This window comes from Trichomycterus rosablanca, chromosome 3, assembly GCF_030014385.1.
Source record: "Trichomycterus rosablanca isolate fTriRos1 chromosome 3, fTriRos1.hap1, whole genome shotgun sequence".
In the NCBI taxonomy this organism is placed as follows: Eukaryota; Metazoa; Chordata; class Actinopteri; order Siluriformes; family Trichomycteridae; genus Trichomycterus; species Trichomycterus rosablanca.
This window is the reverse complement of record NC_085990.1, coordinates 26,545,390-26,560,339: the sequence shown is the minus strand read 5'-3', so window position 1 is coordinate 26,560,339 and position 14,950 is coordinate 26,545,390. Positions and strand designations below refer to the sequence as shown.

The window sequence follows — 14,950 nt, the reverse complement described above, 5'->3', positions numbered from 1 at the left end:
AAGGCTCTTCTTTGTACTTACATCCAAGTGGTGGATTGAACGTCCTCTGTCTGTCCAAACATCTGAGTCTCTCGCCTTCTTTTCATTAAAAACCCACCTCTTTACTAAGCACTTAGGCTGACATGTACTTACTAATGCTCTTATTTATTATAAAAAACAATTTTATAAAAAACATTGCTTTTATAAAAAAACAACTTTGGTTCTAACAGGGTTTCAGCAGATTTGTATTCTTGAACTGTTGTCTACTTAAACTAAAGTAAGGTAATGTTTACTATGGAAGCACTTCTGTAAGTTGTTCTGGATAGGAGCGTCTGCTAAATGCAGAAAATGTAAATGTATATGGAATCCTCTGTGCCAAAACATCAAGTGTTGTGAAAGGCAGTGGCAACATGACATAAGTTGTAAAAGCTTTACCATCCCACCTTTTTTTGGAATGTATTGCAAGCCGAACATGCAGGAATGAACGTATATTAACAAATAAAATGAAGTTGACCAGAGAAAACATGAAATATCCTGGGTTAATAGTGTGAACACCCCTACATTTTATTTGCATTTTTCATACTGTCCTAACTTTTTCTAATTTGGTGCTGTAGTTTACGAATCCATCCATCTATCCATCCATCCAGTGTTAATCCAGCTACACTATATGTTATATTTAGCTGATATGACCTTGCCCAAATTCCAGCAAGTGGTGAGTCATTGCATCACATCACACCTCATATAGTATGCTTTCTTTCTTCTTGTAAACAGATCTGAATCACTCTGTAATGCTCTCTAATTAAAACACAGATTCAGTACTTCCCATTCACTATATCCTTCGACCATTTGACATGAGCTTGTACTTCTTTTTCTGCACTCTGTATATACATATATAACCAAAGGAGTTTATTTTCAGCTGTAATCCTATGAATATATAGTGGTTAAACATTAAAAAGAGATATTTTAAACTGTTTAATAAATGCCTGAACTGCCAATCACAGCAATAAAGGCTTACAAAGAGTCTACCCTATCAGTCTTGTGTGATGGAGTTTATCATCACTTCATTAATGTTGTCATTTAAGCTCCACGAAGAGCAAAGGTGTCACAGACAGAGACACACAGTAGTTGGGTGGAAACAAATACAGAAAGGGAGGAAAACAGATGAGAGAGAATAAGAGTAAGAAGAAAAGCGTGTATGAAAGTCAACACGTCTCAACATAATCAACTTGTCTCAACAATAAATCAGCCACATTATTCATTATTCAGCCTGTGTGTTTTATTTGTATTGCTTGACTAATAATTCAGACTGACTTTCCAATCTGCAGAAGCATTTAGAATCAAGTCTGCAAATAGCCTTGCTTTAGGCAGTATTCATCCTAAAATCTTTTCAGTTATGATGCATGACGTGTATATACAGTATATATATATATATATATATATATATATATATATATACAGTGTATCACAAAAGTGAGTACACCCCTCACATTTCTGCAAATATTTCATTATATCTTTTCATGGGACAACACTATAGACATGAAACTTGGATATAACTTAGAGTAGTCAGTGTACAACTTGTATAGCAGTGTAGATTTACTGTCTTCTGAAAATAACTCAACACACAGCCATTAATGTCTAAATAGCTGGCAACATAAGTGAGTACACCCCACAGTGAACATGTCCAAATTGTGCCCAAAGTGTCAATATTTTGTGTGACCACCATTATTATCCAGCACTGCCTTAACCCTCCTGGGCATGGAATTCACCAGAGCTGCACAGGTTGCTACTGGAATCCTCTTCCACTCCTCCATGATGACATCACGGAGCTGGTGGATGTTAGACACCTTGAACTCCTCCACCTTCCACTTGAGGATGCGCCACAGGTGCTCAATTGGGTTTAGTCCATCACCTTTACCTTCAGCTTCCTCAGCAAGGCAGTTGTCATCTTGGAGGTTGTGTTTGGGGTCGTTATCGTGTTGGAAAACTGCCATGAGGCCCAGTTTTCGAAGGGAGGGGATCATGCTCTGTTTCAGAATGTCACAGTACATGTTGGAATTCATGTTTCCCTCAATGAACCGCAGCTCCCCAGTGCCAGCAACACTCATGCAGCCCAAGACCATGATGCTACCACCACCATGCTTGACTGTAGGCAAGATACAGTTGTCTTGGTACTTCTCACCAGGGCGCCGCCACACATGCTGGACACCATCTGAGCCAAACAAGTTTATCTTGGTCTCGTCAGACCACAGGGCATTCCAGTAATCCATGTTCTTGGACTGCTTGTCTTCAGCAAACTGTTTGCTGGCTTTCTTGTGCGTCAGCTTCCTTCTGGGATGACGACCATGCAGACCGAGTTGATGCAGTGTGCGGCGTATGGTCTGAGCACTGACAGGCTGACCTCCCACGTCTTCAACCTCTGCAGCAATGCTGGCAGCACTCATGTGTCTATTTTTTAAAGCCAACCTCTGGATATGACGCCGAACACGTGGACTCAACTTCTTTGGTCGACCCTGGCGAAGCCTGTTCCGAGTGGAACCTGTCCTGGAAAACTGCTGTATGACCTTGGCCACCATGCTGTAGCTCAGTTTCAGGGTGTTAGCAATCTTCTTATAGCCCAGGCCATCTTTGTGGAGAGCAACAATTCTATTTCTCACATCCTCAGAGAGTTCTTTGCCATGAGGTGCCATGTTGAATATCCAGTGGCCAGTATGAGAGAATTGTACCCAAAACACCAAATTTAACAGCCCTGCTCCCCATTTACACCTGGGACCTTGACACATGACACCAGGGAGGGACAACGACACATTTGAGCACAATTTGGACATGTTCACTGTGGGGTGTACTCACTTATGTTGCCAGCTATTTAGACATTAATGGCTGTGTGTTGAGTTATTTTCAGAAGACAGTAAATCTACACTGCTATACAAGCTGTACACTGACTACTCTAAGTTATATCCAAGTTTCATGTCTATAGTGTTGTCCCATGAAAAGATATAATGAAATATTTGCAGAAATGTGAGGGGTGTACTCACTTTTGTGATACACTGTATATATATACAGTGGGTACGGAAAGTATTCAGACCCATTTAAATTTTTCACTCTTTGTTTCATTGCAGCCAATTGGTAAGATCAAAACAGTTCTTTTTTTTGCTCATTAATGTACACTCTGCACCCCATCTTGACAGAAAAAAAACAGAAATGTAGATATTTTTGCTAATTTATTAAACAAGAAAAACTGAAATATGGTCATAAGTATTCAGACCCTTTGCTGTGACACTCATATTTAACTCACATGCTGTCCATTTTCTTCTGATCCTCCTTGAGATGGTTCTACTCCTTCATTGGAGTCCAGCTGTGTTTAATTAAACTGATTGGACTTCATTAGGAAAGGCACACACCTGTCTATATAAGACCACACAGCTCACAGTGCATGTCAGAGCACATGAGAATCATGAGGTCTAAGGAACTGCCCAAGGAGCTCAGAGACAGAATTGTGGCAAGGCACAGATCTGGCCAAGGTTACAAAAGAATTTCTGCAGCACTCAAGGTTCCTAAGAGCACAGTGGCCTCCATAATCCTTAAATGGAAGAAGTTTGGGACGACCACAACTCTTCCTCGACCTGGCCGTCCAGCCAAACTAAGCAATCGTGGGAGAAGAGCCTTGTTGAGAGAGGTAAAGAAGAACCCCAAGATCACTGTGGCTGAGCTCCAGAGATGCAGTAGGGAGATGGGAGAAAGTTCCACAAAGTCAACTATCACTGCAGCCCTCCAGGGCTTTATGGCAGAGTGTGCCAACGGAAGCCTCTCCTCAGTGCAAGACATATGAAAGCCCGCATACAGTTTGCAAAAAAACACATGAAGGACTCCCAGACTATGAGAAAGAAGATTCTATGGTCTGATGAGATGAAGATTGAACTTTTTGGTGTTAATTCTAAGCGGTATGTGTGGAGAAAACCAGGCACTGCTCATCACCTGCCAAATAAAATCCCAACAGTGAAACATGGTGGTGGCAGCATCATGCTATGGGGGTGTTTTTCAGCTGCAGGGACAGGACGACTGGTTGCAATTGAAGGAAAGATGAATGCGGCCAAGTACAGAGATATCCTGGAGGAAACCTCTTCCAGAGTGCTCTGGACCTCAGACTGGGCCGAAGGTTCACCTTCCAACAAGACAATGACCCTAAGCACACAGCTAAAATAACAAAGCAGTGGCTTCAGAACAACTCTGTGACCATTCTTGACTGGCCCAGCCAGAGCCCTGACCTAAACCCAATTGAGCATCTCTGGAAAGACTTGAAAATGGCTGTCCACCAACGTTCACCATCCAACCTGAGGGAACTGGAGAGGATCTGCAAGGAAGAATGGCAGAGGATCCCCAAATCCAGGTGTGAAAAACTTGTTGCATCATTCCCAAGAAGACTCATGGCTCAAAAGGGTGCCTCTACCCAATACTGAGCAAAGGGTCTGAATACTTATGACCATGTGATATTTCAGTTTTTCTTGTTTAATAAATTAGCAAAAATATCTACATTTCTGTTTTTTTTCTGTCAAGATGGGGTGCAGAGTGTACATTAATGAGCAAAAAAAAGAACTTTTTTGATCTTACCAATTGGCTGCAATGAAACAAAGAGTGAAAAATGTAAAGGGGTCTGAATACTTTCCGTACCCACTGTATATACTGCCTGGCCAAAAAATATTTCGTTGGACCGCCTTTAGCTTTGATTACGGCACGCATTCGCTGTGGCATTGTTTCCACGAGCTTCTGCAATGTCACAACATTTATTTCTGTCCAGAGTTGCATTAATTTTCCCCAAGATCTTGTATTGGAGATTTGGACCACTGCGCAAAGTCTTCTCTTGCACATCCCAAAGATTCTCAATGAGGTTCAGGTCTGGACTCTGTGGTGGCCAATCCATGTGTGAAAATGATGTCTCATGCTCCCTGAACCACTCTTTCACAATTTGAGCCCGATGAATCCTGGCATTGTCATCTTGAAATATGCCCGTGCCATCAGGGAAGAAAAAATCCATTGATGGAATAACCTGGTCATTCAGTATATTCAGGTAGTCAGCTGACCTCATTCTTTGGGCACATAACGTTGCTGAACCTGGACCTGACCAACTGCAGCAACCCCAGATCATAGCACTTCCCCCAACAGGTTTGTATGGGTGCATCACTTCAGCCGCCTCTCTTCTTACCCTGATGCGCCCATCACTCTGGAACAGGGTAAATCTGGACTCATCAGACCACATGACTTTCTTCCATTGCTCCAGAGTCCAAACTTTATGCTCCCTAGCAAATTGAAGCCATTTTTGCACAGCTGTTTAGTCCCAATCCCTTGAGTTCCCTTCGCATTGTGCGTGTGGAAATGCTCTTACTTTCACTATTAAACATATCCCTGAGTTCTACTGTAGTTTTTCTACCATTTGATTTCACCAAACGTTTAAGTGTTCGCCGATCACGATCATTCAAGATTTTTTTTCGACCACATTCCTTCCTCAAAGATGTTTCCCCACTGTCCTTCCACTTTTTAATAATGCGTTGGACAGTTCTTAACCTGATTTTAGTAGTTTCAGCAATCTCCTTAACCTCCTGAGACCCGAGCTTTGATTTTGTCAATGCATTTTTTCTATTCCTTTTGTTTTTAACCTTATTAGTTGGGTGGCACGGTGGCTCAGTGGGTAGCACTGTCGCACACTGTCACAGCAAAGAAGGTCCTGGGTTCGATCCCCAGATGGGGCAGTCCGGGTCCTTTCTCTGTGGAGTTTGCATGTTGTCGTATGAGTTTCCCCCGGGTGCTCTGGTTTCCTCCCACAGTCCAAAGACATGCAAGTGAGGTGAATTGGAGACACTGAATTGTCCATGACTGTGTTTGATATAACCTGAATCTTGTGTAATGAGTAACTACCGTTTCTGTCATGAATGTAACCAAAGTGTAAAACATAATGTTAAAATCTTAATAAAGAATCAAACAAACTTTATTAGTTTTCTAGTACTTTTGCTACCACTAGATGGCAGACAAAAGTGTACACTAATGGGGACAATCGGTCTAAGTTTAGCAGGTCAAGGAATAAGGCATAACAAAGCCAAAATGTAATGTCCGCATATGTGACTGCAGGGTCTCAAGAGGTTAAATGTTTTCTCTGCTTGATGCATGCCAATAATTTGACCCTTCTGAAACAGATTAACATCTTTTCCACAACCACAGGATGTGTCTTTCAACATGGTTGTTTAACAAATGAGAAACTATATATTCTTGGGCTTTTTAAGGGCTCTAAGGTTGTTTATAATAATTTTAAACTGCTTTAAAATTTTGCATCTCAAACAGAAGGAAAATTTGATCTAGTGTTGAACTGAAAAAATGCTGCCTCCTGAATGCAGTATGAATAAACGCAGAATAGCTGGGCTCTACAGGCCTAGAGATGATTCACTCACCATAACCAGTGAAGAAGAGAATGACTGATTACAGGGCATTTTTCTATCCTCTTTTTCATCATTCATTTATTTACATTATCTCATTTTCATCTAGCAGGTGCTTACACAGAGAGCAAACAGCAAAAACAACCACTGTTAAAAGAATTGCACCATCCTGGCAGTGACTGCTGTCAATTTTTTGTGACTATTATAAAACACTGTTTCTTACATTTACTTTTGTTTTATTGCAGACAGTATGAACTCAAGATATTTCATGTTTCGTCTAGTCAACTTCATTTAATTTATTAATAAACATCCATTCCTGCATTTCAGGCCTGCAAAACATTCCAAAAAAAGTTGAGACAGTAAGACATTTACCACTTTGGCACAGAGGACATCAAACACAGAAGTGTTTTGGGTGTTATTTTGTCCAATTCTTCCTGCAAACATGTCTTAAGGTGAGCAATGGTACCTGGTTATTGTGGTCACATTTTTTGTTTTAAAATTCTCTACTCATTCTCTATTGGGGACAGGTCAGGACTGCAGGCAGGCCAGTCCTGTACCTGTAGTGTCCTGCATATTTCCACAGCCATGTCTTTGTAATGTAGGCCATGCCTTTGAAACAATGCATGGTCGTTGTCTGAAAAAAATGTCGCCTTGAAGGCAGCACATGTTGCTCCTAAATCTCAATGTACTTTTCTGCATTAATGCTGCCATCACAAAAGTGATGACAAACCCCATAGCATGACAGACCATGACTTTGACTTGTTGCTGATAATATTCTGGATGGTCCTGTTCATTTTTGGTCTGGAGCACACAGCATCCATTTCTTCCAAAAAAGATCTGGAATACTGATACTTCTTTTTTGCTCAATAAGTGGCATTTGTAAATGTAACTCCATGTTATTGTGCTTGACAAAGGTTTGCCAGTGCAATTCCTTGCCCATGTGGTTATATCAGCTATTAATGAATAACTGTTCTTGATGCAGTGCTGTTGGAGGAATTGAAAATTATTGGTATTTTGCTTTTTTTACCAGTTACTTTTTTACTAGTTACTTATTACTAGCCCTACATTGCCCCCATCCCAACATTTAAAGTCAAGTATATGTAATAAACACTGCATTTTTACATAAATCTTTCATTTTGTCCCAACTTTTTCTGATTTGTAAATTACATGCCATATGGTCTTGGCACAGTCACAAGATCAAACCACCATAGCAACATAGGTATGAGGCTCTCTATTCCCTCTTCCGTCATCACAAGGTCCATGGAGATAGCACTGGCACATAGTGGAGCTTTAGGTTGTATGTAAGTGTATGTGAGAACAAGCGCTATAGTAAATGTGCATGACTAAAACTACTGTGTTTTGACTCCCAGCTCAGTTGTAAAAAAAACATAAATAATGGGACAAATACATTCAGACCGCGCTTTTGATGCACACATTAGTAATATAAATATGCTTTTTTCATCTGTGCAATATATCTAAAATAAGAAATATAATCTATATTAAAGATGCATTATTTCAATGCTCTTTTCACTGGATGTTCCGTTAGATCCATAAACAAACTCCAGCTGTTTCAAAATGCAGCAGCTCAAGTGCTAACCAGAACTAGAAAATTTTATCATTTTAGTACTGTTCTATCATCATCATTTAGCAATGATGGTAAAAGTGAAAATGCTTCCTAAAGTTCTCAGAAACCAAACTATTAAACAACAGTTCAGTATAAAAAATCAGAGCAACACAAACACCTTAAATGGGAGATGCTTCTCTGCAAACTGTACATTACATATTATCTTAAGGAAACTTACAAAGCCAAATTAGAAAAAGTTGGGACAGTATGGAAAATGCAACTGCTAGACATGCCAAAAAAATAAGACAGTAAAGCATTTACCACTTTGTAATGTTATCATTCCTTCTAACAACACATGAAATATGTTGTGGCACCAAGGATACCAGGTGTTTCAGGTATTTTGTCCCATTATTCCTGCAAAAGTCTTATTTGTCCATTTTATAATCACATCATTATTTAGTTTTTTACCTCATTGCTAACACTAAATTGCCCCTGTCCCAACATATTTTGAAATGGGTTGCAGGCCTAAAATGCAGGAATGGATGTACTGTATATTAACAAATAAAATTAAGTTACAAAAATAAAATATCTTGGGTTCATACTGTCTGGGTTGGCACGGTGGCTAAGTGGGTAGCACTGTCGCCTTACAGCAAGAAGATCCTGTGTTCGATCCCCAGGTGGGGCAGTCCGGGTCCTTTCTGTGTGGAGTTTGCATGTTCTCCCCGTATCCACGTGGGTTTCCTCCGGGTGCTCCGGTTTCTTCCCACAGTCCAAAAACATGCAAGTGAGGTGAATTGGAGATACTAAATTGTCCATGACTGTGTTTGATATAACCTTGTGAATGGATGAACCTTGTGTAATGAGTAACTACCGTTCCTGTCATGAATGTAACCAAAGAGTGTAAACATGACGCTAAAATCCTAATAAACAAACAATCATACTGTCTGCTATTAAATGAAATCAAATGTAAGAAACTGCGTTTCTAATATATATACTAGATTATATATTCTTACTGTACTACAATGAGCTTTATTTGAATAGGACAGATACATTCATTTGATCTAGTAATTTCTACTGAGACTATAAAAAGCACAATTGATGCCATCCAAATCCAAACCAGTGCTAAAGGACCCCTCCCATCCACCAGTTTTTATGCATTTTTTCTCATTTAATTACAAGAGGTAATTAAAAACCCCTAAACAATGCTAATATTTCCCAGGCATTTCTGTTTATTGACAATAGCAGAATCATTAACCATAGGGTGAAAAACACAGAGAAATATAAAGTGATGGATAGAGAAGCAAAACAAAATCAGGTAGAGCCAGAAAATATAGCACTGATTCTATTTTTAGACTTAGAAGGCATTGAGCATGAGCAGACAAGAAAAACCTCCTCTCCATTTCTGCTCACTCGCTTACTCTGTTATAGCTGAGCTGGGTGATGGGCTGAGAGTATATCTATTGAATTATAAACATGTACGACATCTTGCCTCTGGTCTCTTTTAATAGTAAGACAGAAAGCTGCTCATTCTGTAGTGACAAGGACTTAGATGCCCTGTTTATACTGTTACTTTATGCATCTTGAGTTTTGGGTTAATTCTGGATAGATATTATCTAATAAAAATGCTAGTTTTAATGCACACAAGAAATACATCTAGCTGCTCAAATCACTTCATAAACTGAGAAATATTTTAGCCAGATGTTTTTGGTATAAAATGTGTCTTCAAAAAACAGGTCAACCACCAAAAAGGAAAACACTTTAATTTTTAGTTTTGATCACAAAGCTTATTTACACAATGTCTTAATTAGAATTAAAACAGGTAACAGCATCAAATAGCTTATCAGCTGCATCAATGCCCTTCACACTGTTTACATATTATATGATTCATAAACTAAATTACAATCTCACAGACAATCTCTCTGTTAACCAATATACACTTCTGGAAAGGACAATATCTGTTATGGCTCCACTTGCGGAGTTTATCTGAAAAGTGAGCTCTTCTGATGCTTTGGCATCAGAGGTAATTCCTGCTGCAACCGTGCTTTACAGACCTTTGCAAGAATACAGTTGTATTCATAAGTTTGGATATACACTGACAAGGCATAACATTATGACCACTGACAGGTGAAGTGAATAACATTGATTATCTCTTCATCACAGCACCTGATAGTGGGTGGGATATATTAGGCAGCAAGTGAACATTTTATTCTCAAAGCTGATGTGTTAGAAGCAGGAAAAATTTGAGTTTGACAAGGGCCAAATTGTGTTGGCTAGACGACTGGGTCAGAGCATCTCCAAAACTGCAGCTCTTGTGGGGTGTTCCCTGTCTGCAGTGGTCAGTATCTATCAAAAGTGGTCCAAGGAAGGAACAGAGGTAAACCAGCGACAGGGTCATGGGCGGCCAAGGCTCATCGATGCACATGGGGAGCGAAGGCTGACCCGTGTGGTCCGATCCAACAGACGAACTACTGTAGCTCAAATTGCTGAAGAAGTTAATGCTGGTTCTGATAGAAAGGTGGCAGAATACACAGTGCATCACAGTTTGTTGCGGATGGCGCTGCATAGCCGCAGACCAGTCAGGGTGCCCATGCTGACCCCTGTCCAACGCTAAAAGTGCCAACAAGCTGCCACAAAGCAAAAATGGTTCAGGAATGGTTTGAGGAGCACAACAACGAGTTTGAGGTGTTGACTTGGCCTCCAAATTCAGGATTTAAAGGATCTGCTGCTAACATCTTCGTGCCAGATACCACAGCAGACCTTCAGGGGTCTAGTGAAGTCCATGCCTCGACGGGTCAGGGCTGTTTTGGCAGCAAAAGGGGGATCAAAAGTTATGCCTGATTGGTGTATATACACAGTTGCAATGCATTAGAGCTTTCTTTGTGTCAGTGAAACATCTCAACATCTGCAATGAAGCTTTACTTCATTGTTTTGATGGTCCTCATGGTCCTCGTCTTCTTCTTTGACCAAAAGTCTGTGAAGCACATCTGATGCCAAAGCTCACTTTTCGGATAACTCCTTAAATGAAGCCAGAACATAAAGTGACTTTTACAGAGGTGTCCATTGGTGCGCAATGAGAACTCATATTCAGACCCAAATATTCTGTTTGCTAAGAGACTGCAGCAGGTCAGCAAATCTTGCTGGAGTTTTTATAGGCTGGCTGAGCTGCACCTGAATGTTTTTTTAGCAATGTTTAAAAATGATAATGTTTAAAAACTATTTTACATCCGACTGCCACAGCATCGGCAACAGACCTTCATTAACAGTCAGCTGGAGGGTGAGCAACACATGGCAGACCCCAGGTCTGAAGCATATCATCGAACACACCTGCTATGGTTTGGCTAGTGTGCAAACCCTGAAACTGCTTTGGATGTAGAAGGACACTCTGTGGAGTAAAATCCACTGAACAGTTAAACTGATAAGAGACATTGGGCTGACACTGCTAGTCCAAATATAAGTGTTGTAGCTGAATGCTGAACTGCCCTGCAACAAAATACTGATTTGCTTTTTCACAATGTCGTGCAGCGTTGGTGGTGCTTGGAATCTCGTACAAGCTGATAAGACAAAAAAAATCCCAGATTACCCACAACCAGCAATGACTGATTATTTTTCTCCATTTTTTACAGACTGTGGGTAGTCTCTGGGCATTTTCTCTTGGTTTTCCAACTTACTGCAAAAATGGTTGTTGTTGTTTCCCGCTGCTAGCAGCATTAACAAAGGCTGTGAACTCTGTGCTGTGTATGTTCTTCAGATGTTTTATTTAACTGATTAAATAAAATGAGCTATTTTAACTAATCCTCTTGAGATTTTAGCATAGTGAAGTTTGCAATATGTTTCCAGACTGCTGTTATTGCTCCCTCTCCACCTACCTGCTCAACATTACATTGCTGTTAAGTGTTATCAGGTGCCATTGTATCAGAATAATACTACAAGTATAAGTCAATGGCTTGCCTAGTGATCTAGTGTTGGCTCAGGAACCCCAGCTCACTAGCCAATTTTGGAAGGCCTTCTGCATCCTCAACTCTATGTCCTCTTCAAGCCATCTGCTCTAGGCAAAATATGCCCACAACACTTAATGGCACTCCTTCGTTGGCATGTTATCTTTTGAGTGCCAGTTTGGGTATAGTCCTCCCATGTTCCCTGAACACAAGGCAGACCTTGTCATCCCATCGGTCCAGCCTTTGTCCAAAGCTGCAAGAGAGTCAGGTGTTTGATTTCTCATACAGTTTCATTTCTTGCACATTTCTTCAGTTCTAAATGCACTGCAAATCCTAGCTGTCTTTTCCCTTTACTCAACAGAGCCTTCTTTCTTGGCACTTAGTCATAAAGGTCTATTTTTTTATTTATTAGGATTTTAATGTTTGGCACACTTTGGTTGTATTCATGACAGAACAGGTAGTTACTTGTTACACAAGATTAATTAGTTTACAAATGTAAGGTAAAACACAGGCATGGACAATTTTATATCTTCAATTCACCTCATCTGCATTTCTTTGGACTGTGGGCGGAAACCAGAGTACTCGGAGGAAACCCACACAGACACTGGGAGAACATGCAAACTCCACACAGAAAGGACCCGAACATAAAGGCCTAAGGTTAGTGCTACAGAGACCACCAAACATGTTCTCCTATCTATGCACAGGACATTTAAAGCTGAACTGCTGGGTTCTTTCTTACCTCCCTGACCAAGGCCAGACAGCCAAATTTAGGAAGGTTCCTTGGACTTTATAGCTGGTCTAAATACTATTGTGAATACGAGATTTAAGTTTTTAGTTTATTTTTGGAAAAACTCTAAACATGTTGCACTCAATAACTAATAATTATCACAATTTGTCAGTCCAAAATGTAATTTACTACACAAAGTCAAGGGGTCTGAATACTTACTGAGAGCACTGTATACAGTAAGGGAATCAACACTCTCTGTATACTAGTAAGAAAGTAGATTATGAGATACAGTAATAATGTCATTACTTTTGTTAACCAAACTATAAAAATAGTTACATCACTATAATAAAACAATGTATTATTTACAAACTTCAAATACAGAAATTCAGAATAGTACGCAAGGTACTAATTTAAGTTGTATTTGGCTTTTTAAAAATAAATGGTATAAAAACAAGATATTCAGAGTTTAATCATGTTGCCTTTTTTAAATGTACACTCATTCAAAGCCACAGCCTTAAATTGTCAACTTGTGTCAGTGGGGGGCAGGACATTTAGTGGGGGCTCCCAACCACTGAAACTCATCACTGGAATTATAATCATTACCACATTACATTTTAGAACACAAATAACATCATATTAGGCCATACTTTAGACTACTAATTACAGTATCATCTAATTATATCATACTGTAGAATATATTGTAACCCTGATAAGATTCCTTAGTTTAAAATATAGAATTATTACCACAATCACATACAAAAATAGTCATAATTACATTACCAAACCATTCAGACTGTGTTTTACTATGGCACTCCAATACACCGAGATGTAACACTATAAAATAACAACTAGCATTAAAATGAACTGTAGACTATTCAACTACTATAATTACACTGTCTAAAGTAAAGTATGGGGTAATTACTGTAATTACAGAAGACATCAATCATAGACACATTACCAAACAATTCAGACTGAGATCATTTTAGTCATCACATTAACCCAGAATTTAGATCTTATCAACTATCATTAAATGGCATTATAATGTAGCATCATACTGTAGCATCATACTGTAGACTATAAATTATTATAATTACATTGTTGATTAATTTAAACTGTAGAATTATTGCTATAATCACAGAAGACAATAATCACAATCACATTATAAAAAACAATTCATTCTGATATAAATGTGATCATCATATTATCTTCTGATTTAATCCATGAGATTAAATTAGGCATGAGCTAAATAAGAGAAATAGCTACTGTCTCTTACTGTCTTTTGGCAGCAATCCAGACTGGAAGTAAACACACATAAAGTTCATTATAACTGCAGTGTTTTTCCTTCCTACATTAAAAAAATCTAAGCTAGCTCACAGTTTCATTGAGCATAAATCCATTTTAACAGCAAATGAACTGAAATATGCAAACTTGAGTCAGTAAAAGAATGTGATACTTACAGGAAAGAAGAGGAGTAGTGCTCCAAACAGGATGGTCTCCAGCAGAACCAGACCTGAGGCCCTGATACTCTGAAAGAGAAAGACAGCAATCTGTGGGTGCATTTACATGCAGAGAATAATCGAATAAAAGCAGCTAATCAAATGTTGACAATATTGTGATTATAAAATTTACAAGCACTTTAGTAATTAGCTAACGTGACACATGACCTAGGAATCTGATTTTGCAGGATGCCCTTCATGATAAGACCTTCCTATTTAACCAGGCTCAGGACCGGTGCACTAATGTGTCCCACCAGAATGACTAGGTTTATGTTAGGCCATCTCCTTCTGTAATTGCTGTTACCAGCAGTGTGGCTTTATCGCACAACACAAGCTCACTTGTCATTAATATTCTAACATGCATTACATAAACACAATTCTTTTATTTTTTAGGAACTCTGTCAAAAAACAGCCTGAGGCATGCAAGTGGGATTCCTGCACATGCACAGTTATTAAAATATGATCCAAGAATCCAAGAATATAGGTTACTGTTCTAAAATCCAGATGGTTTACTTAGAGTTTTATATAGTGAGAACTGAACATACTCAGAATTTAGTCATCAGATTATGCAGTTTACATGACCATTTACACCGATCAGGCATAACATTACGACCACCCTCCTCCTCCTTTTGCTGCCAAAACAGCCCTGACCCATCGAGGCATGGACTCCACTAGACCCTTGAAGGTGTGCTCTGGTATCTGGCACCAAGATGTTAGCACCCGACCTTTTAACACCTGTAAGTTGCCAGGTGGAGCCTCCATGGATATGACTTGTTTGTCCAGCACATCCCACAGATGCTCAACTGGATTGAGATCTGGGGAATTTGGAG

At 39.5% G+C, this 14,950-nt stretch overlaps 1 protein-coding gene across 1 annotated transcript in view; it reads right to left on the bottom strand.

Moving 5' to 3' along the window:
* Window positions 1-14,950, bottom strand: part of gpr158a (G protein-coupled receptor 158a) — a 128,035-nt gene that overhangs the window by 20,550 nt on the left and 92,535 nt on the right. Inside the window, exon 5 of the mRNA XM_062992017.1 lies at window positions 14,082-14,150. Coding sequence (XP_062848087.1) covers window positions 14,082-14,150 — 69 coding nt within the window. The remainder of the gene's footprint in view (window positions 1-14,081; window positions 14,151-14,950) is intronic.